The 24,112-nt window shown below is 34.9% G+C and overlaps 2 protein-coding genes across 3 annotated transcripts; both read right to left on the bottom strand.

The window, feature by feature from the left end:
• Positions 1 to 468: 468 nt before the first annotated feature.
• LOC145229986 (tyrosine-protein kinase Fer-like) lies at positions 469 to 6,022 on the bottom strand. Its single transcript, XM_080095342.1, has 9 exons — positions 5,891 to 6,022; positions 5,281 to 5,475; positions 3,024 to 3,140; positions 2,166 to 2,317; positions 2,003 to 2,091; positions 1,583 to 1,706; positions 1,266 to 1,423; positions 948 to 1,070; positions 469 to 660 (listed from the first exon to the last, which is right to left on the bottom strand). The coding sequence occupies exons 1-9, from the start codon at positions 5,921 to 5,923 to the stop codon at positions 518 to 520; spliced, it is 1,134 nt and encodes a 377-aa protein (XP_079951468.1). The 5' UTR covers positions 5,924 to 6,022; the 3' UTR covers positions 469 to 517.
• A 987-nt stretch (positions 6,023 to 7,009) lies between these two features.
• LOC145229974 (tyrosine-protein kinase Fer-like) lies at positions 7,010 to 22,626 on the bottom strand. 2 transcript variants are annotated; one of them, XM_080095329.1, is made up of 21 exons: positions 22,532 to 22,626; positions 22,283 to 22,473; positions 20,842 to 20,964; positions 20,274 to 20,447; positions 19,583 to 19,685; positions 19,284 to 19,407; positions 18,395 to 18,460; positions 17,847 to 17,984; positions 17,150 to 17,266; positions 16,767 to 16,886; positions 16,234 to 16,260; positions 15,301 to 15,511; positions 13,976 to 14,062; positions 12,903 to 13,097; positions 11,895 to 12,017; positions 11,006 to 11,178; positions 10,373 to 10,467; positions 9,778 to 9,901; positions 9,386 to 9,543; positions 8,861 to 8,983; positions 7,010 to 8,445 (listed from the first exon to the last, which is right to left on the bottom strand). In XM_080095329.1, the coding sequence occupies exons 2-21, from the start codon at positions 22,373 to 22,375 to the stop codon at positions 8,303 to 8,305; spliced, it is 2,517 nt and encodes an 838-aa protein (XP_079951455.1). In that variant the 5' UTR covers positions 22,376 to 22,473; positions 22,532 to 22,626; the 3' UTR covers positions 7,010 to 8,302. The 2 variants fall into 2 exon arrangements, with proteins under 2 accessions (XP_079951455.1, XP_079951456.1); XM_080095330.1 differs by lacking the exon at positions 16,234 to 16,260 and having other exon boundaries at positions 22,532 to 22,625.
• Positions 22,627 to 24,112: the final 1,486 nt, after the last annotated feature.

Genomic DNA, 24,112 nt, shown 5'->3' on the forward strand with positions numbered 1-24,112 from the left:
CGCGAAAAAACAGATTTAAGGTCAAAAGTGCAATGGATGCATGAACTCTACGCGCAAAGTTTTAAAATATCTTGTATCAAATCATAAAACGAGGATTCCAGCCAGGTAAAAAAAAAACTTTCTCACCTTACAAGGACATGTCGTCTTCCCAAAAATTGCAAATCGCAAATGGGCCTATATGTATGTCATGTCGAATAAATTGTAACATATTGACTGTCATTTTTTACTGCAATGCATCATATTGGAACTTTAATTGTGTTAAAAAACACGAGAGCAAAGTTAGGATTTCAATAAGAAAAACACGAAGCCTACTATCAGAAGCTTGGTTTCTTACAATTACACGCAAGTTGAAGATAAAAAGAAAATAATACTGAATTTTTTACAGGTCTTCTGAAGACAGAACTGCATGGTGATTAGTATTTTTGAAACGATTCCTGTATTACTCTGGTTAATAAATACACTGAATATAATAGAATAAAGATACATGTAGTCTATGCAGAATAGGACCGACAGAAAGTTAAAAGTTTCGCATAATAAAGTCGATGGTTCTGAGATTATCAGCAAAAGTTGGCCGGTTTCTTGGTTCGTATTGCCAGCAAGCCATCATCACGTCAGTGTAGTATTTGTTAGGGCACTGAGGCGGAGAGGGCATACGGTAGCCTGACAAAGCGACAAAAAATCTTTGGTTACTTTTAGCTGTAATGTTTTTTTTGTTTTTTTTGTTTTTTTATAAACTGAAAATGTCAATAGCAAGTTTTTATTGTGCGCAATCGAATAAATCGCCATACTTTGAATACTAACAAAGCCACAATATTTTTCAAAACGTCTTCGTGTCACCGAAAACATTGTTAGAACAATTGTTGTCTTTCAATGTATTTGACAGTACAAAGCTGACATATTAACCCGTTTTTATTTCCTTTGTGGGAGTAGTGGTTGTAACAACTTACCGCCCTCAACGCGATCTCGTGCCTCCTGGTTGGTCATCTCCACGTAAGGCATTCCCCCGTAGCTGAAGATTTCCCACGACAAGACACCGAAACTCCAAACATCTGATGCCAACGTTAACTTGCCTAAAATGATAGAAACATGTTTTTTACGTTACATGCAACCACACAATATTCTTAAAAAATACAATTGAATTCATTTGCACTTTTAAGATTCCTAAGCATCAACAAAATCATAAATAAACGTTTTTTCCAAGCTCTTTCTAAAGTAAACCATATGACGCTAACAATCACTAAGCTGTAAGATTAAGAAGTACACACGATAGTTCGTAGCCTCCGGTGCAGTCCACTTCATGTGAGTTTGCTCCATTCCCCCACTCCTGCTGTACATTCCGTCCTCTTCTTCACATGGCATGCCAAAGTTTGTGATCTTCAACGAGTTCGTTTCAGTAATAATGCAATTCCTCGCCGCCACGTCCCTGCAAACGTAACAAAGTGACATCATGCGCAATGACGTAGTATGGCGTCAATGAAAAGTTGTGAGTTATCTCTTAAAATGGTAATCGTTTTGCAAAAATTTGACCTGAGTCGTACAAGATGCAAAACAATGTTTGTTTTTCATTTCTGCTGTTTGTCACCTGTGTATGCACTTTTTCTCTTCCAGATAGGCCAGACCTGCGCAGGCATCTCTACACATTTGCAGCAGCTGACTTTCGTACAGGCGGTTTCGGGTCGAATTTAGAAATTTCGGCAGGTCGCCGCCTATTAACAACTAGGGTAAACAGGCATCCTCAAATAACCCATTTTCCTTTAATGTACTCATACAATAAAAACACACGCATTAAAATAAGGTTTGGTTGAAATGGGCCGCTTTTTTAGGAATATTACATATTTTGACCTGCAAATACATTTTGTTTATAATTCCAAAGGACAAATACTAAAAAAGATATCACACCAACAAAGAAAGTTGTGTTACCAGACCGATAACTTATTGGACTACCAAAAATACAAATAAAATCAAAAGCGAAAAAATGCCCAAAACCCACGTTTTCACCTACCCAGCTCCATTACGATGCATATGGGATCACAGTATGTGCAGATACCGACAAGACGAACTATGTGGGGATGGTCGTAGTCTTTGAGTATCCTAAAAATATATAAGATACAACTGAAAAATGTTTTGCCGTCGGCCTTGTTTTTTAATGTTTCTTAGCAACTTACTTTGCCTGAGATAGAAACTCGTTCTTGTCAACGGTATCCTTGCAGGTTTTCACTGCAACCCATTCATTCGTTTTACGCAGAATCGCTTTATAAACTGTGCCAAAGTTTCCATGACGTAACTCGCTTAAAATTTCGATGTCATCATGAATATCCTAAAACAAAATTGGGAGTAAGCCATCAAAAACATGTATTTAGTCTATACAACACTTCTGCATAACGCATCTAATAAAACATTTATATACTGTGGTTTTCGTATGATATGCCGAAGACGCTGTTGTAAATGATCCCGCTTTTGGGTCGGTTTCACCAACTGTGACACGTTCATACATTCAGAAATTATAAAGTTTAGTTGTATTACATCGCCACTTCTTGTGCAACTTACAGATGTATCTAAAACGTTAGTTGGCTTAACGAATAATATCCAAGATATTTGGTTATCGATCCAAATTGTAATATTGGGTTGCGTTATAATGTAAAAACGGTAATATTTTTGTTAATTCAGCGCTTCATCCGCAGCTAACTAGTGGAAGTGTAAAGAATATACGGAGACGAGCCCATTGATTTTTAAAACAAGTCGAGTATAACACAGGGGTCGGCAACCTTTTTTGTACCGCGGACCGTTTTTGAAACCGAAATTTTATCGCGGACCGGCCTTCAAAAAACTACAAATATTCAGCAATGAAAACGACTAAATTACTTTATAATCCCTGGGATATGGGCAAAATGTTAAAAAGCATTTAACCTAAAATAGCATACGGCCCGGTAATCAACTCCTCGCGGACCGGCGGTTGCCGACCACTGGAGTAACATATTCAGGTAAAACGTAAGCGTAATTGCTATAAACATGCTTACCCTTACCTTGCATATTGGGTTTAGTAAAACACAATTATCGATGGCCTTTTCGCTCTCAAAATGAAACGAGACCAGGTCAACGATAGTGTTAAAGCTGTCGCCAAACAAAAACCGAAACATCCCCTGCAAACACAAAACAAAAAATACACTGTTTCGGAAAATTTTTTTTTTTTGACGCGTCTGTACAAAAAGCCTCTGCGGGTGAACCGCTGATAAAATTTGGGAGTTTTTTTGTTTTTTTATTTTTTGCTCATCCGGAGTAAAATTTTGGGAAAATACACTTTGGATAACTAACTATCACATGTGTAAATTAAAAAAGGTTTGAAGCCCTCATTTCTTGACCAAACGGGTGAAACAAACCTGCGTCTGACCGAAAAACTTCAAAAAAGGAAAAACACAGACGAAAGCAACATGTGCCCCTTTTATGGAGAGAACCAAAAGTAAGTATAATATCGTTTTGGCAACAGAAATACACCGAAACATGCCCCACAAATACAAAACAGGGTACAACGAAACAGCTTTAAAATATAGATTTGCAATTTTTTTTAAAAAAGGTTTAAAACAGACCAACGTTTGACATAAAAAGCCCAAAAAAATACATAGCTATACATGCCCCCTTCAAGGAAGGGAATCGTAACAAGCCTGGTTTCGATTTGGCAACAAACTTAGGAAAGCACATGAGAAAACAAAACACGTGACGAAACTGTTTCAAAACATTATTTTTTTGGACGCGTCTGCACATTACTCACAATGTCATAGTAAACGATGCGATGCAAGCTGTGTTTCCGGGTTTCCTTGGGTCTATTATAATAAGCTATTGCGAAAAGGCTTTCATAGCCGCTTTTCGAAATATTTGCAAGTTATTAAAACCACAACATCTTATTTAATGGTTATTCAAATACATCATTTGATATACATCATTTGCAAAACAAATTTTTAGTTGCTATCTAATTTTGCTTGGATACGTACCTTTACACAACATTCAACAACATGATTGTTTCAGCAAGCAGAAACAAATGGGTTGCCACACACGACATGCACGGTAAAGGTACAGTGCCATCGTTTTATGCTTGGAAAGACAAATTAGTAAAACGCAAGAAAACTAAACAATAAAATCACCCGCAGCCTTCTAACTTCTTGTCCACATTATTTTTATTTGCATGTTTAAAGAGAAGAGAAGAACAAACAAATGTTTTTTCCCTTGTTGCTTGGCTACACTTGATCCGAACTTAGTTTTTTCAAAGGAGTGACAACTTAAAAAAAAAAAAAAAAAAGAACTTAAATAACATTACAAACACTAACAACACGTTTACAAACCTAGCGCCATGCTATAGCCAAACTGTTCCCTTTTAATAACTTCAAATGCGGACTCAATGCAACGCACTGAATCTTTTGGTTCAACAAAAACATTCTGCTTAACGTACACAAAGTATCGTTCAACAAATCAAGTTCATGAGAGAGGATTAAACCAGGGGTGCCCAACCTTTTTTGACTCAAGATCGACTTTTGAGGTAGTCCAATTCACGGGATCTACATTTCAATGCAAACTAACGACATAATGCAAGACTATGCGATTATTACCAAAGAATAACTTGCAATGCCCTGTTTTACGTTGTTATTGTGTTTTGGGTGTGACTATTTTACACTGCATTGAGCATCATTTCTAAAACTTATCCAATGCTGAACTTTAGAATAGAAAAAGTACCGGCACAAAGTATAACCATTAGGCTACTATACTGTAACTATTACTTTTGTGACGTAAAAAAACGCCTACTGAGTATTTGCGATGTGAACTTGTCCACAAATCGTTATGATTAACTTTCACAATAGAGTTATTAATGTACAGCAACATTCCTTAAAAACGCGTTACAAAACAACTGTTCTAAACAATTTTCTGCATCCCTCGCGATCGACTTAATATAAGTCCGAGATCTCGACGGGTTGGGCACCTCTGGATTAAACTATGCAACTTTGTACACAAACTGAAACAAAATGGTCTAATATTGTCAAATGCTTTGTCAACAACTGTATAACTAGAGCACATTCGGAACATCTAAACTAAACGACCTGTAAACATACCGAACATTTAAGGTAAAAATGAAAAAAGTGCTTAAAAATACTTTGCAACGTAGCCTATAAATACAGAAATACTCGAATAATTAACTTTGGCCCCCGAAAATTCGAACTACTCCTCTGTGCTAAATGGAACTTTAAAGTCACACCATTTTGTATGAAAACCAAATAAAAAATCATACGGACTTACATTTTCAGTACACTGAAATAAATAGTGACGTGGATGATTATCCGACCTGCAAGTTAACACCAGTTCGTTTGAATTTTTTGCGCTTTCGCGCAACAAGAAATCTCCATCTTTTGCTGTCAAATGCTCAGCTCTTCTACGTGAAATCGCTCCGTGAAACCAAGCTTGTTCCCGATCAGTCTTGGACTTGTCTATGATCTGTGGTACAAAAGGATGAACGATGCTTACCATAATACGAATGCATTTCTATATTTCTATTTATACTTAGCTAAACACAAGCTTTATATTAGAGTCATAAGAATGTGTTCGTGCCTAAAATTAATGTCGAATAACTCCAAAAATACAACATTTGTGTGGCAGGTATCACGGGACACTAACATAAAAAAATAACTTTTAATGCGCGTTTTATGCAACACAACGGGGTGCAGCATAACGTAGAGTTTTCATTTATTTATGGTTTCTGGATGCATTCGCTAAAAAGTGCAATATTTAGTTGTACAAGATACACTTTTATCTTTGTGCAAATATGACGAAAACGGCAAATTCAATAATGGGAAAAGCCCCTGCGTGTACAATATCACTTGTGCAATGTTCATTTTACACATAGACTTACGGGCACCTCGGATGACCAATTTTCATTAACCATTCCGTAACGATCAGAGAAATATTCTCCAATTTTTTTTAAAAAAGCAATAAATGTAAGTTAAGATTTTAAACTCTGCACCACTGACCCTCTAACAGTCTAACAAACAAATGCTTGACCAGCTTACTGAAATTCCTTCATCAGCTGGTGCCGATGCGCTTCAATGGTATAAATCACCTGATCGCATGCATCAGTACACATGCAGTTTCTAAACTTTTTTCTTTTAATTATCTCGCATGCCCAAAATAATTTTTGATTAATGAAGCAGGAAGTCGAGCGGTTTTTCATAAGGGTCTAGGCCAGAGTTGTAAGCTGGCCCGAACCCGAAAGTATAAGCCCGAAGTCCGGTCCGAACACGAATCATTTTTAAGATGCCCGTTTAGGCCCGAAAGTTTGATCGACAGGCCACTCCATATAAGCCCACAAAACGTACTGTGTATAATATAATTAAAAACGGAATTTTAGGGCTTTGGGGCATTCGGTGAAGTCCAGCAACAAGTTACGTAGTTGGGTAATTTTATCTGAAAAGACAATTAAAGTCAGACCTGATTTTAGTCCGTTTGTTCAACAAAACCTAAGCCCGAATCCGGCCCGACTTACAACTCTGGTCTGGGCTACTGTTATTTTTTAGGGATTTGGTTTCGGATCCGGCAAATTACCTGGTCCGAAACGGTTTACAGTTTCTGAACTGGTTTAAAGTCCCTATTTTGTTTAAATTTTATCTATGTTTGTGTATTATTTTGACTGTACACTGCCCAACACTTTATAATGTTGTTTTCAAATCAACAACTTTTGTGTTAGATAGAATAATTAGTTACATGAACTAGATAAACAGATTATGTACATTAATATTAGTTACGATGCGGGCCCAGTTCATATGGTTTAACATTCGGTTTTGTAAATTAATAAACATTTGGACTATAGTAACTATGACAAAATATTTGTTTTCGTTTTAGATTGACATTTTAAATTTTCACGTATTTAATTTACCTTAATATCCCCCCTAAGAAATACAAAATTCCCGAAAACTTACCCTCAGCTTCATCTGTCAATGATTTGGGTGAGATGCACGAAAACTAACAAACGATAAAAAGGACGAAAGTGCATTGGATGAATGAATCCATAACGTAAAGTTCCAAATAATTGACGTTCAGATCACAACATAAACATTCGGGTCAGGCTGTCCCACATAAAACTGGTCAAAATATGTTGTTGCTTTTTAAAAATACCAAACAGCAAATATATAATTGTCATAAGCTTAACATACTGTCATTTTTTAATGCGATGCATCGTATTGAAACTTATAATATGGAACAAAAACATAAGAGCAAAGTTAGGATTTGAAGAAATACAAACGTATCGGAGGCTTGGGATTTTCACAATTGCACAACAAAATAAGCTTATTAGAGTTTTTTGAAAGTCTGCTAAAGATAGAACTGATGATATTAGTATTTTTGAATGCTTCCTGCGAAGGTACAATGGGGCGAGTGGTGCAATTATTTACGTTAAGGAACATATAAAAGCAAAGTTTGTGAAGATTTAACACACAAAGATCACACAATTCAGATTACGAACATTTGGCTTCACATACAATGTTCGTTCGTAGGGAGCATGGTATTGCTAAGAGCAATTACATCAATCGGAACATGTTAGGAATACACAAAAAATCATAATTTCAAGTGCAATTTGAAAAACATATTTAACTGGGTAGTGAACATAAACACATTCAAAATAAAAAACGCAACGCACAGCAAAAACAATTAAAGCGAACTCTCAAACAATACTGGAGTATTTATTTTATACCTAAGCTTATTAATCACAATAAATTCAGAGTATTGATACTGGAATTCCAGTGTGTTGTGTAATCAGTCCCTTGATGAGTAACACCAAAACGCAAGGATTCAATATGCTACGGCAAAGATTTGAAAACTATACGTTTTTATGATTTTGGTTGTAACCATGGTGACGAAAACGCTTGTATCAATACCATACGATTCTGGTTGGTAAATAAGCCCAGAAATAGCGGTCCGAAATTAAATGATGGATTTAGATTTTGAGTCCGAAAATTCCCAAAAGTGTTGGCGCAAGAAATAACAAAAACTGTATTTTCAAAAAATATTTAGACGGGAACCTGAATAAGGTTTACACAAATTTTCAAACTTTTTTTTCACACTGAATTTTAAGGCACAATGCTTTTACAGTCAGTACAGTGGCCATAAAGAAACAAAAATACAAAAGCTTCAATCTTAGAGAACTCGATAAGATAAAAAAATAAACGTGCTGTTTAACGTCATTGAAGAGATATTAACTCACATCAAAAACACAATACATGAAACTACTTGATATCCTTTCCAAGATACAGAGAATATGACTGATAAAAAGTTAAAAGTTTCGCATAATATAGTCGATGGTCCTGAGATTGTCAGCAAAAGTTGGTCGGTTTCTTGGTTCATACTGCCAACAAGCCATCATCACGTCAGTGTAGTATTTGTTAGGGCATTGAGTCGGAGAAGGCATACGGTAGCCTAGAATACAACAGCATAACAGGTGTGTTTTCGGTGCAACAGTTCTTCGCGCAGTCAACCATACGCTTCATTTCGAAATGCTTTTTTTATAACGTCTAACTCTGCTAAGTTTGGCTGGTGCCTAACATGGTGGAATTTTATTATGTTCGATTTTTTGGTTAAGAAACTAGTAGATCGCAGTTAGTTAACAGCTAGTTTTTGACCAAAATACAAGACAAAACAAATCGCCAGTATTAATAAAACAAAGTAAGGCTCAAAAATTGTAAGGATAAACGTGAACTTAAAAAAGGGGGAAAATTAAAAAATCATTTAATTACACTACAGTTTTCCAAGTGCTTGGCTACACAAAACTGACTTGTTAACCCATTTTTTAAGGCCTATGTTTAACCACGATGCGAGTTGCTGAAGAACTCACCGCCCTCGACGCGATCCCGAGCCTCCTGATTGGTCATCTTTACGTAGGGGGTTCCCCCGTAGCTAAAAATTTCCCACGACAAGACACCGAAACTCCAAACATCTGATGCGAACGTAAACTTGCCTACAAAACAACTTTCAATTTCTAATAATTACTTATAAATTAACAAAACACCCGGCCTAGCATGTTCGAAAGTCACCGGAAAATACTTAACTAAAATTGGGGCCCGAACCAAAAGTACAAGCCCCAAACCCGGTTTTAAAACCATCAGGCCTGAAAGTTAATGAGAGGCCAAGTCCGTTTTGATAAAACTTTAGCATGAATCCGACCAAAGAGCCAGTCTTGAATACGTGGTGTACAATTGAGGTTCACTTGGTGTTAACCTTGAGTGTGTTTTGTGTCAACTTTTGTATATTGAACCTATGATTATATTTATTAACTATCCTTTTATGATTCTATTCGAATAAGACAAAAATATAAGTTCACATAAATCATGTGAATAATGTAACAAAGTGAAACAAATACCGTAGTTCATAGATTCCGGTGCTGTCCACTTCATGGGGATTTGCTTCATTCCTCCACTCACGCTGTAAACTCCGTCCTCTTCTTCACGTGACATGCCGAAGTCCGTAATCTTTACCGAGTTCGTTTCAGTGATCAGGCAATTCCTCGCTGCCACGTCCCTACAAACGCACCGCAGTGACGTCATGCGTACTGACGTAATATGACGTCAGTGAAAAGTTGCGCGAAAAGTTAAGTCCCATCTTAAAGGTTGATCATGTTTTGAAATTGTAAACGGAGTGAGCAGTAAATCACAATATTTTTTTTCTGTTTCAATAAGGTAACAAATTATTCACGTGAAGGGAGCCAGGCCTTTGTTTCAAGTTACAGTTTAGGTCGGCAAAACTATTTGTCACCTGTGTATGCACTTTTTCTCTTCCAGATAAGCTAAACCTGCGCAGGCATCTCTACACATTTGCAGCAGCTGATTTTCGTACAGACGATATCGACTTGCTTTGAGGAACTTCAGCAGGTCGCCACCTGTGAAACAACAAGATATTATCCTCAAATAACCCTTACTTGAAAATAGAAACCCTAAGTATCGGAATCAGTCAATGAATATCACAGGATATCTATTTTTCGCCTAACTGGCATCTTCAGTTCCTTTTTTATTCAGGTATTCAGGTTAAAATTGTTTTCACAGATAAAAATAGAAAAGAAACTTAGGTTTTATTCAAACCAGCAATTTGCAGTATAGATCGAAGATTATATATTCTTGGCATGACATTTTATATGTTTTGCCTGGTAGTTTTATCAAGCAAATACAGAGAAAAAGAATTTATTTAGTTCACCGACAAAGGATTATTCGTTACCAGAGCGAAAAGGTTACAAATGCTTGCATTGAATTTCAAAAAAAAACTAAACAAAAGGTTGATAAAATTTAACAAAATGATTCTATACATGCGACCTTGCGTGAAGTTTTGATGTCCGGTCACACACATATGCGCTTACCCATAACGAGCTCCATTACAATGTATATGGGGTGACAGTCGGTGCAGATACCGACGAGACGAACTATATTCGGGTGGTCGTAGCCTTTTAGAATCCTAAAAAAATTCAAGAAATTACAAAGTACAGAAACATTTTAAACATATGTTACGCCGTACCCGATTTTAACATACTGTTTCGCTTCTGGATGCCGATGACTAAAGATTAAAATTATTGCCACAAAACAACAAAACACTGCAGGAAAAGGCAAAAAACAAACACTTATCAGATTTTTTCAGACCACGATTTATTACCCAGGAACAAAAATTTTTCGGTTTTATTGTTTACATACAAATTTGGTACCATGCAATATAACCCTTTCCATATGGTAGTTACAAGATCTGCTTTGAAAATAAAAATTGGAATTTTCAACGATAATAAAAGCCAGTCTTCAACGCAGTAAATCTTAACATATGAATTAAATCCCTTTGTAAATACATATCGCGAAGATTTAGGATCGTAAATAAGGATTATAACCTCGTTTAACAAAAAAAATGCATTTCATGTATAGCATGAAATACATTCATCCTGTTGATCATTAAAATACAGTGACTGATTTGGAGTTTCATTTGAGGTTGAAATCAGTTATTAACTTACTTCGCTTCAGATAGAAACTTGTCCTGAGTGTTTTTGTCAACGGTATCCTTGCAGGTTTTCACTGCAACCCATTCATTTGTTTTACGCAGAACTGCTTTATGCACTGTGCCAAAGTTTCCATGACCCAACTCGCTCACAATTTCGATGTCGTCATGAGTCATTTGCCACTTATCCTAAGACAAAAGGAAAAAGGCCAGCTAAATATAGTTTTCAAGGCACATTAACAAAAATCACATTGTACGTGGCAACTTATTTTCAGTAGTGAACAATGACCAATAGATATTTAAATTTCGGTCTCAGTTGGTATTTTAGGTTACATTACAGTTTTGTTTTTGTTAAATTTGTATTAAATCTTAAGTTAAATACAGTGAATCTCGGTCAAACCAGATTTGGTTAATCCGAATTTTCGACTAATTCGGACAAATCTCGAGGTATAAATGATTCTTATTGTGGCAAGGCTGGAACTTTTCGACATCCGATAAACCGGTTCTTCGCCTTTTTTGACATTTTTTGGTCGAAACGGGTCCGGACTAACCGACATTTACTTTGTGTCAGTGGTCGGCAACTGCCGGTCCGCGAGGAGTTCGTTGCCGGGCTTTGTAATTCTCAGGGTAAATGCTTAAATCATTTTCCTCGTGCATCCCGAAAATGTTTGTAGTTTTTTGAAGTCCGGTCCGTGATAAAATTTCACTTTCAAAAGCGGTCCGCAGTGCAAAAAAGGTTGCCGACCCCTGCTGTATGAGATAGTTAACAATGTGTAATGACAAGCCAACTTTTAAGTTGCTGTAGTGTACGTTCCATAAAACAAGTTTGGTGAAATGTGTTCGGGCGAAACCTTACCAGTCTCACACGGAAAAGCGAAACTGTTAACCATTAGGCCTATCTTTACCTTGCATATTGCTTCTTTCAAAACACAACCGGATTTGTTAGTGATGGCCTTTTTGCTTTCAAAGTGAAACAAAATCAGATCAAGAATGGTGTAAAAGCTGTCGCCGTCAAAGCGAAACATCCCCTGTAAAAACGAAAACACAAAACGAAACTAGTTCAAAATATTGATTTTTGAGTACAAATACCACACAACGACAGTGTGAAGCAAACTGTATTTATTTCCGGGTTCTTTTAAGGTCTATTTTGGTGAGGTATTTGCGCAAACGCTTTAGAATTAGACCGTTGATCTCCACACATACATACATTACTGTTTACCGCAAAATCCAATTATATTGTCTTGAAATTTTTGGTTTTATTGGGTCCTTAATATGATTGGTTATTTGCAACTTGCATCATCCCTTTGATACATACACTGTTAGTTTTTTTTAAATGCAATACTTTTTTATTCACGCCAACCCCACTTTGTCATTTAGGCTATGTTTAAGACTAAATTTCTCTCAATCCAAATAGGACAGTTTAAAAACGAGATTGGAGGAAGTAAAATGGCTGGCTCGACAAAAAATCTTAAAACGGCTTGACGTAACTGAAAGGTCAAAAACCACCAGTATAGATTCTAGAAAACATCAAATAAAGGTTACTTAAGGTGCAGGAAATAACCTTAGGTGAAGGTCACAAGCAATTTTTTTGTGGCGCATCTAGGCTTCCCGGTTTAAATGTAAACAAACCTAGTTTCGATTTGACAAACGAAAACACGAATCTGCACTCTACAGTAGTAAATTCTATTGAGGAAAATATGTACCAGCAAATAAAAAATACACCATTATTAAAACTACCATGCAACAGTTTACGTTCATAATCATCTGCACTTGTTGTGTTGTCACTAAACTGCCTTATATTAGTTTTTTGTTCATTTCGGCCCTTTGTTGTAAAAAAACACCTAATTTTATCTTAATTTTGCAGCCTTAGTTACAAAAATCGAAAACATAAGTTCGTAGTCAAACTGACTTACATTTTCAGTACGCTGAAATTTGAAGTGTCTTAGTTGATTATCAGACTTGCTAGTTAAGACCAGTTCATCCGATTTTTGCGTACTTTCGCGCAACAAGAAATCCCCATCATTTACAATCAAGTTTTCGGCTTCCCTTCGTGGAATCGCTCCATGAAACCAAGCTTGTTCTCGCTCAGTCTTTGACATGTCTATGATCTGTGTGACGAAACAATGGTCAATGCTTATTATAGAACGGTTGTATGTTTTTAATTATGCATAGGCCAGTGGTCTTCAACCTGTGGGTCGCGACCCCAAGTGGGGTCGCCTAAACTTTTTCTGGGGTCGCTATAAATTCAATCTATTGGCTTTTAAGCTCATTACCAAAAAAATGACACGTTTTTGTCCCAGTTCGCAACCTTTGCTCATGTTTTGCAGTATGACTTGGTACCTCGTGTCACAATCTAATCATTGTGATGCAACAATCTATTTCAAAAAAAAAAACGTTGTCCAACCCATTGTTACGCGATAAAGACCCATGAATGGCATATTGTGTCCAAAATAATACAGCGGGTATAGGGGAAAATACATAAATTAACTGATTTCTGCAAACTGGTAAGGCCAAATTAAATAAAACTTTTGGGTTCTAACATTTGAGCCTAATGCACAATAAATGCTAATATTTGAAGTCTACTTAAAAATTAAGCGGGCATATTGAAAATAGTTTTAGTGTCGGCATTACCCCCTATCGGAAAAAATGGGGTCGCATGTAGATGCTGTTTCAATTTTCTTTTAAATTGGGGTCGCTTTCAAAAAAGGTTGAAGACCACTGGCATAGGCTATGCTATGCAGCATAGCTCAAAACGAGATTGGAATCAAATGGAACATACATAAATGTGTGTATGTACCTTAAAAACCGATTACCGATTAAACTTTAAACACTTTAATCATTAAAGTGTGCCTAAAGCTCTAGTGGTAGGTAAAACAAATAAAAAAACATAAAGCCTAAAAATGTATTTGTAACATAATCCTTTTTTGTGAAATAATTTTTGCTTTTGCAAGGATCATTGCTTTGTATTTTTTGTATAAATTCTTACCTTTTTGCCATCTTTTTTACTAGACATTGCAGTGACAGTGTCAGTTGCTGTTTTCTTTATCTTTCCCACAAACTTGTTCATTATGCTCTGGAAAAAGTACACTTTGAATCATCCAATAAACACCAATTACAAAGCAAGTAATTAGGCACATTTGCAATGATCTAATATCACAGAACATTTCAGTAAAAGTCAGAATTATGAGATAACATGTAGCAGTACATGTTATACTCCTTCCTTTGATGTACAATAATTATATTTTTATAATTCAAAAACTAGACCACAAGAAAGGTTATGCTTGTCATGCAGGTGGAAATAGGTTAAGGCAAGAACATTGCACAAAAAAGCTTATAAAACTCACACCAGGGTTGCTTATAGAGTTTCTCTGAAAAAGGGTAAAATGATTTGTCTTTAGTTACATTTTACTCTGATTCACATCTTTGGCCTTTCAAAAAAAGACAATTCTCGTTATGACGACTACAAATTAAGTTTTTTTTGCAATTAACCAAAATATGTTTGATGATAGTCTTGAGCAGTGGTTCCCAACCGTTGTATAGTCACGGACCCCTTTTATAAATTTCATACGCCTGCTGACCCTCAACAGAATTTACCGGAAGTCTTTCTATGTGTTTTGTTTCTTACATTATACGTTATTAATTATTATACATTTTTAAGCAGCAGTTTAATTAATCAACCTTCACAGTCCTTAAATCTCAATGAAGTTCCGTACTGTAGAAGTCAAAGCAACAGAGAGATAATTTTTTTAGCACACAAAATTTGAAACAGAGCACTATAAATTCTAATGTTCATGTGTTTTGTGATGTCACAATGGAGATAACAATCACAAAAAGGTAATTTTTCCCATTGCAAAGGTTTGATACACAGTCTGCACTTGTATGTAGGATTGTAAAAACAGTTTGAAAACTTACAAATATTTGACTATTGGTTAATGGTACTAAAATGTTTGTCTCCACGGACCCCTAAAACGATCTCACGGACCCAATGGGGGTCCGCGAACCCCAGGTTGGGAATCACTGGTCTAGAGTTTGGATTTCCATATGCAATAAAAAATGGAAACAATTAAATTGTGATATACCAGAATCTTCTTTAATATCAAATCTTAACATGTGCCAAGATTGCAATAAATCATAAAAATCGTATGATATACGCCCATAATCTGACCTCACAAACTAAGTAGCGATATATCTACAGAATCATTGCCATATTCAATTGCCTTTTTTATTTTATTTTACAAATCCACACCACCAAGTTTTATAGCATTCTTGTGTCAATCAAAGCTATTTTTACTGGATATGTTTTTATCATACCTTAATCTCAGTAGGACTTCGTACATCTGCTGAGGCAGTGGATAATGTATCCAACTCAGGTAGAAAAAGACCTGGGAGTGGGTCTCGCTCCCCCAGATCCTTTAAGGTTTGATCAAGAAGGTAAAACAGGTGCCGTTGCCTATTACGTAGCCCTTCATTTTCCATCATGTAAAGTTGTGTAGTTACATAATCCAATTGCTTCGCATGTAGGCTGTAAGTAATAGTTTTTTGGCATAAAAACGCATAAAGGTGAAATGAAAAACCACTGGTATTTAGGAAAAGATTTTAGAAAATACTTAAACTGACTATTCACCAAAACTAAAAAAGTGTAAAAGGACATTGGTTAAGTTAGTTAAAAAAATCTACAAAATCGAACATAGACAAAAGCAATGGAAAACAGCACTACCACTAAAACATTGAAGCATGCAGTAGTCGATGTTAAAACATGCTGAGAAAATGAAATGTCAGTTGTTATTTTGTTAAACAAAACCACCAATACAAGACAGACAAAGGTATTTATGATGAAACAGGTTGCAGAATTACATTACAAGAGAAATTTGTTGCATAAACCTGCTTGTTCGTGTACAAAGAAGGTTGATTTAGTTCCCATCAAAAGTAGTACAGTTTAACACTCAATAAATGCTTGCTTTTTTTACCCCAACAACTTGGGGGTCAGCAGGCGTATGAAATTTTTATAACAGAATGGTAGGATTGTAAAAACAGATCGAAAACTTACAAATATTTGACTATTGGTTAATGGTACTAAAAATGTTTGCCTCCACGGACCCCCTAAAACCATCTCACGGACCCAATGGGGGTCCGCGAACCCCAGGTTGGGAATCACTTTATAAATGCAACAACATTAAAAAATATATTTGTGTTTTTCAGATATTTGCAAAAATACAGTAAAGTAGCTTATCGAGACTTATTTACCCAATATGGCTGGAGGAAAAGAAGCGTCTTCATGCAGGAAACATAAAAAAACAAACAACAATAAAAACAAACATCAATAAAGACAAACATTCAAAACAGAAAACAACCAACTAAACAAGAACTCACAATGGATTGATGCACATCTATTGTAAGATTTGATGTTAAATGATTAATTTCGCTGCCATAACAAAATAGTTTTGTTAGAGCAAAAAATTTACATGTTAGCAAAAGTATGATTCTTAAAAATATAACTGTTCACCTTACGTTTTGGTTAAATTTCTTGGATTAAAATGTAGATTTATGTTTCTACCTAGTGATTAAATAGTTAGGAATCTGTTCATGCAAAAATTAATTTTGATAGATTTACTATGATTACAATAGATTAGTAATGATTCCAAACAGCATAAAACATTTTTTTGTTTCAGTAAAACTAACTACTTTTGTCATTCAAACATCAATTACAGTATAAATACTATGATGTGCTGTTTGTAATGATACCATGCAAATTATTATGTGTAAAGCAAATTTCTCACGATATGCTGGAAAGGTTTTCTTGCACTTGTTGAATTTCTTCATTTAAATCATGTAAGTGCTTTGTATAATCTTCTATTTTAGCCTCAACTGCCATTTGGTCACTTTCAAATCCCTGCTTTCTAAAATATTGTTTCTTTGTTTACAAATTTATTTCTGAATTTAAAATAAAAAAAACAAAGGTCCATTAACTTCTTTCAGTTTGTAAAACTTACAAACTTTTTTAATTTACCTAACTTTTAAAATATTAGATTTTACTTTGTCTTTCAGTTTGTAAAACTTACAATTTTTTTTAATTTACCTAATTTTTAAAGTATTGGACTTTACACTGTTTGAAATAAATTTGTGAAAATTTTCCAAATTGCAAATTAGCAGTTTCACTTACAAGTGCTCAATGCCTTGCAAACTGAGACTGTTAAGTACGATTTGATTGCTTGGAAGTGTAGCTCCTTCACTGCGCAGGGAATCGAATAAGATGACTGCTTCAGGCTCCAAACTTGTGCTAATATATATATAAACAGTAAAATGAGTTGTGATGTACAAATCTGTTAGGGAAAGCAAAGTGTCAAATTGGGCAACAAGTACAAACAGACTGAAAATATTATTTTTCTTTTTAAAAAGTGCAGTTTCAATATAATATCTACTACATATATGAATCTCAGCTAAAATATTGGACATGAAAAAATTCTGAAATGAAAACTTCTCTTGATTACCCTTCTTGTGAAGTAAAACTTAGTTTAAGAAATACACTTCTATTTATTATATTCTTAGAAAAAACTTTGTCTTTCTGCTGGAAAATGTATTTACCAGGGTGATAATATCACACATTTGAGCTCATAAATGGGGATTTATACATTTCCTTGTAGCCACATATTTTATCCCACTGACTGTTAGTTTTTCAGTTTAGAGCAACTATATTCGCACAGCAAATCTAATGACTAAAGGGTAACCATTTTTCTTTAACTAGAGAAAAAAAAATTCTTGAACCTAAATATTGGAAGGTAAATTTAATACTGACCATTTGGCACTGTACTGGTCACCTAAAGAAAAAAAAATCAGACACTATTCAGCAATACACTTACAATTGACAACGCAAAAAATCTCCATATTCAGTAGCCATGTCGATTTCCCTCCAGCAATCTTGTGCTTGCTTATGGCAAGAGACAAATTCATCTCGACATGGTGAAGTGTTTTCCAGCCACTCAGATATCAAATTTTTCCTGGTAAATAAAAAACAACAAAAATCAAACTTGTAATATTGTATGTTTTACAGACAGATTAGGTGGACTGCTTTTTTGCATGCTGTTTAAACCTGTTATTTTACACATGGATATTTTTTAAACTTCTGTATGTCCATAATTAACAGCATCACCCTTAAAAATTGCATAAAATGGCAACAAAGTGAAATACGTGATAAAGTGAACAAAACATTGGCTTTAAATCACACTGGAAACAAACAAACTTTTAATGAGCTTGTTATATTGCACTCAGGAACAAAGTGCAGTAGTAGGTATAGAAAGAAAAAACATTTCTTTAAAAAAAAATAGTTTGTGTGGATGGTTTTTGATTTTTCATGTTTGAATACTTTGTCATTAGGAGTTGTTGGTCAATAAGCAAACGACAGACTTACATTGTCTCCACAAATGAACTGTGCATATACTGCATTCCTTCCATTAGTTGAGGCAAAATCTGGCTTCTAAAACACAAAGAAGGATTTGTGGTCTGCAGTTTCTAAAAATGATTTTGATTCATCCCCATAACTTCCTGTTAAGATTGCACTAAGTGGGAGTAAAGAAGTAAACACACAACTCATACCTTTGTCATAGCTAATAACTGGTATGGGAGGCATTACCAACTTAACAAACAAGAAACACTTGTTTATGATTGCAGCAAAACATATAAGCATTGTTTGTACACATTAGAATCCAACTAAAAAATATTCTCTAAACAATAAGATATCAAAAAAATCGCTTTGAAAAGAAACCAAATTAGCTGATTTTTGCAAAAAAAATTAGCTAATCTATCTGTTTTTTATTTTCATTAATTTTTTTTATTCAAAAATATCTAAATCAAAGTTTATCAAACAGTGCAATGACATTTACTTGATAACAGGTACAGATTTAAGTAAATAACTTTTCAATTCTCTTGGAGCGTGGTGTTATTTTATGATGTTTGCATGGCAAGGCAACCATTTAAAAGTAGCATTGCACAATACAGCACACTAAAATTAGACCTGACAGCAGAAACTTACAAAAGTTTCAACTTACAAAAGCCTATTTCAGCTTTACCTTTTTTCACCACGGTAACATTAACAACTAATTTAAAACTGTTGGAAGTGATTCGTGAATTAAATTTTTGAAAAATCAGAACTTATCAAAACTATGAAAAAAGCAGATTTTATTATTACCAATTTGCTCTATGATAGATGGGTTATCAGGACAACTGATGTATATTTGGCCAAATGTGATCAAACTTGACAGGCCAGGTCAATTTGCAGTACAACAACGTCTTTAAAATACCTGTACTGGTCTTGGTACATTCCTGCTTCTTGCACATGTAGCACATATTCATTATGTGCATGGTGAAATTTCATCGTGCTTTTCCGATACTTGTCCTGGCACTTTTCTATTACAGGCAGTTTATCTAAAAACACAAAAAAAGGATGACTATGAGAAACTGGTGTTCAAAACTAATTAAAAATCTACAAAAACATATTTTTTTTAATGAAAGGCTGGGCTTCAGTAATTAATACTTTGCTGAAAAAAGGTTTCAAATATTTGCAACACTTCAGCTTTCCGAACAAAAATATATTTCTTACTCTTTTTTTCAACAGCAGCATCATAACTTTTATGTGCTTGTCCTGTCTCTGTTTCAAGTTTCTGATAGTGAGTTGACTTTTTATCCATTTCCGTGTGAATGACCTGAAAAATATTACATTCCTAAATTATACTACACATATTTAAAACCACTGATTACAACAGAACCTAAACTGGGTCCAAATTTAATTCCAAAAAACTGGAAGGTTGCTCTAAGATTTTGTTTTCTTTTTTTGGCGTAACAAAGAGCATAGTGCATGTTGTTCATAAACAGCAAAACAACGAAATTTTATTGGCAGCAAAAACGTATCACTTCATCTTTTTTTATGTTTGAGTACAGTTGCTAAAAATACAATGTCTAACTTTGATCAAAACTAAAAATTGCCGGAATTGTAGCAATCCTGAAACAAGTTGCTTGTATTATTATGTCAGAATTTAACAAAATGACAAACAGTACCTGTTGCCACTACATTTGGTCAAAAGCTAATTATGACCCACAAAACAAAATAGGTTAAAATCCTAGGATGTAACTTTTTTGGGTTCGACCAAAGGCTGAAGAATATCATAGGGGTTCGGTCGTGATAAAAAGGTTAAGAACCACTGCCTAAGAGCAAACTGGACAATTAAGGTTAAAAATACCCGACTTAAATTAATTAATTCAAGCAAATATGAAATTAATCAAGCAATAATTACCTTTAACAATTCATTGTCGATTCTTTCCCGATTGTCCGAATAGTATTTCTTGACAGCAATCTTGTCCTTAATGAGCCCAACTACTTTCTCATAGGTGGAGCTTTGCAAATGTTCAGCGCTCTTTTTGATAGTTTTACCCATTTGTGACAACTCATGTACTATTTCTTTCCAGGCCTGTAAGGATTTTTAAAAGCTTTGGTAAATACCAAATAAATAATATGTACCAAAAATTATAAGTTTGCTATCTTTTTATATGTCAGATCAAAAAAGTTCTAAAACACACATACAATAAATACAAAACTGCAAATTAAAGTTAAAGATAGCATATACATAGTCTATTGCCATGCTTTACACACATAACAATGAATATATATCTTCACCACATTTAAATACATTCTTATTTTTTCACAAAAAATAGAAAAGCACCTTCGCTAGGCAGTAAAAAGACGGGAAAAAAATGTAAGCAAAAACATACAAAGGTCAAGAGGGTATATAATAACATTTGAAGGCTGATATATTTTTGTCACTTGCGTTCTAACCCACAAACTAAAACAACAACAAAACTTGCCGTGTGCAAAGGACTGTTGTACATTGGAGCTTCTATCTTTGCACCTTGCAAAGCAACTTGTGTGATGGAGTTGGCATATTCTTTGTCACATTTGATTCGCATTGAAATCGTTTTCTTCATCACCTGAACAAGCAACAAAAATGTGTAAAAAATTAAAATGAAACTTCATTGACAATAAAAACTGTCAAAACATTGTGAATTTTACACTCAAAACTAGCTTGTATCTTTTTGTTCAGAACTTTATTTGTGTTTATTAAAACACACAACATGATACACCAATCTGAAACCATGTGTAAAAATGGCTCCTGTATATTTCTTTTGTTTCTTTAACTTTTATTTTTACAATACCCAAAATACAACACCCAAAAATATGACTTCAAAATGTGGCATGTCACATATTTATTAAATTTAGTGATACATGTGGCATTATTTTAGGATTTCACTGCAGGAACTCCTTGTATTTCCTGGACAGTGTAATGCTCGATTCTAGGAAATTACATTTAGAATTTTGGAAACTGTGGCAATACAACCTACTATATACATCTGGAAATTCTAGAATAGCATTGTTGTAGAAAAAGGATTGCACCTAAATTCGGTTTCACAGCACCATGCAATCTTTATTAGAGACCCCTATTTCAGGCAAATGACCACATTTGGCAAGCAAATGATTTTAAAGACATTTAAAATCCTAATGCCGAAAACCAAGTTTTGTTATCTAACCCTTGTTCTATTTTATAACAAACACCAGTCACTTCGAATTACTAAGCAAACATGGATTTTCAAACGCAGTGGCATTTATCTGACAAAATTGGTCAAACATGTCTTGCTTGCAAACACCCATAACTTTTTTTTCCAAATTAGACATTTTGATGATGATACTGAATTCAGTAAACATAGTTTAAAAACGTTTACACAAAAAAAATGATCTGATAAAAGCTGTCAAGTCACTGTTTGAGTTGAACACCCCTGGTTTGAGTTTAATTTGAAATGGAAAATCATACAAGTTCTGTTTATCGTTACTGTTATACCATCTTTTTGTGGCATTTAAATTTCTGCAAAAAATACATCAGTCTTAAAATATTTTGGTAAATGCAAAATGCAATACAATAAGGAAGGATAAACATGGTATTTCCAAACAACAAGAAATTTATGTGTAGTTGGGCGGAAACTATATATTCACCAACTGCAAAAAATTAAAATCATCTTAGGGATCTGGTGACTAAAAACTAGTGTGGTAAGCACTGGGACAAGGTAACAATAACAAATCACATACCGTTATACTTATAATCAAGAATTTATTCTAAGTCCTACTTGATCTATGCAACATTGTGTCAAAATAACAGTAAAGACTCACAACTAATCACATACACTTGGTGGACATATTACCCTACATTTTTGGTTTTTAGGAATGAAAACTATTTAGTAAGAAAAAAATGAGTACCTCTAGCAGTTTTATTTCATAATCTTGTAGTTTTATTAGACCATCATGCGACGGTTTGCCTAAGAGCATCGATGAAAAAGTTGCTTCTTCCATGCTTCGTTTTCACAATGCAAATTCTAACATTAAAACTTCAGGCGAAGCATAAAAAGGGTACTCCCCAGTTAGCAATGCTTTTTACATGTCCTTTGATTCTAAACACAAATTAGGGTTGACTTATAACACACCAAACGGGTCTACCAGCCAGCCTACCTCACCGAAGTTACTTCCTTTATTTCCTCAATGTTTACATGAGCAAAAGTGTTGCTCAGTCAAGCATGCAACTGTGCAATGGTGCGCAGAGGACACAAAATTTTCTAACCACCTTTTTACATTTTTAATATTATTAACAACGAAATACCCCGAATAATCAAATCAACATGCTACAACTTGAAGTAGTACGTCTAGCTGCTCTAGCACAAGGGTGTTCAACCTTCGGCAAACCAACTTTTGAGCAGCCCGCGACCACTTTAAAAACAATATTTTGTGTTTGTGGGCTCGCCTTGGAAGTGGAACTGTGTCATTGGGTTTTGTTAAAGTTTATGTGTGATTGGGCATGGTTATTAGTATTCTAAGCAAACCCGTTCAAGGTTAAAGTTGTATTACTACTTAAATTGTACATTTTTACATCGAATAAAAACGAGTTAAAGTTGAGTTTGCATACACTCTTGTTATTGCATGTGCATCGTTGCGGCCCGCCTCCGCAATATCACTGCTTTTGTATCCGCGCATGCAAAAGGGTTGCCAACCTTTGGTCTAGAGCAGAACCTACAATTTTTGAAAAAAATGTGAACTTTTATAAAATTATTAAAAAACAAAAAACAAGATTCTGATGATTATCATTGGACAAACGTTGCCACCGGTACTTTTGTAATAGGGTAGTCCTCTAAAATACGCAGTCTTTGTATAAAATGTATGAAACTTTTGCAAATGTTGACGGTTAGGGCTATTAGGGTCAGGGTGAGGGTTGAACATAACAATAACATTATAATTCAATCTCAGATACCCCCTTTCAGTTAATATTCTAACATGCGTTGGGGGGTGGTAGCCTACTTAACACTAAGATTAAATTTCAATGTTGTTGTAGATGCAAACCCTCACACTGACTCCAATATCCCTAACTGTCAGCATTTCTGTGGGTTAGATCAGGGCTTCTCAAACTGTGGGGCGCGACCCCAATTGGGGTCGCGAAACATTATGGGTTATTATGTCAGTCACAATAAATTGTATACGTGCGTACATTATTGTATACGTGCGTACAGAACTTAAAAGAGTATTATCAGCCTAGTTGCCATATGCGCCAGACTTTTTTACGCCTATTGTGTGCAAACAATGCGAAAAAGCAGATACCACAAGCGTCACTATATAGATTATGACGTCATAAAAACTAAGACTGTCAATCTGTGTATCAAGTTAGAAATTAATTTACCGTATTTTACGGACCATAAGGCGCAATTTAAATCCTTTTTTTCCTCATAAATTGATCGTGCGCCTTATAAGCCGGTGCGCCTAATGTATGGATCAAGTAGTGCTTTATTGCCTACACTCAAATCCAGTACCGATACTATTATACGGTAACCATGCTTTATACGCTAACCCATACTCCTTAAAATACGTTGCGTTCTATAGCCCGGTGCGCCTTATGTATGAACAAAAAACTAATCAAAGCAATTTATTGACAGTGCGCCTTATAATCGGGTGCGCTTTATGGTCCGTAAAATACGGTAGGTTTTTTAGGCGCCATTAGATTGTATATACATAAAATATCAGTATTTTTTTACATCATACCCATCA

The sequence above is a fragment of the Phallusia mammillata genome, chromosome 1 (genome assembly GCF_965637545.1).
Source record: "Phallusia mammillata chromosome 1, kaPhaMamm4.hap1.1, whole genome shotgun sequence".
NCBI classification, from domain to species: Eukaryota; Metazoa; Chordata; class Ascidiacea; order Phlebobranchia; family Ascidiidae; genus Phallusia; species Phallusia mammillata.

Excerpts from the sequence above, each read along its gene's own strand:
- LOC145229986 (XM_080095342.1), bottom strand. The coding sequence starts at position 5,923 with ATGGTTAATGAAAATTGGTCATCCGAGGTGCCC. Across the intron at positions 1,707-2,002 it reads ATGCATCGTAATGGAGCTGG|GCGGCGACCTGCCGAAATTT; the intron begins GTAGGTGAAAAC and ends AGTTGTTAATAG. Across the intron at positions 1,424-1,582 it reads GAGAAAAAGTGCATACACAG|GGACGTGGCGGCGAGGAATT; the intron begins GTGACAAACAGC and ends TTACGTTTGCAG.
- LOC145229974 (XM_080095329.1), bottom strand. The coding sequence starts at position 22,375 with ATGGAAGAAGCAACTTTTTCATCGATGCTCTTAGGCAAACCGTCGCAT. Across the intron at positions 9,544-9,777 it reads GAGAAAAAGTGCATACACAG|GGACGTGGCAGCGAGGAATT; the intron begins GTGACAAATAGT and ends GTGCGTTTGTAG. Across the intron at positions 8,446-8,860 it reads TCGGGATCGCGTCGAGGGCG|GCTACCGTATGCCTTCTCCG; the intron begins GTGAGTTCTTCA and ends GTTGTATTCTAG.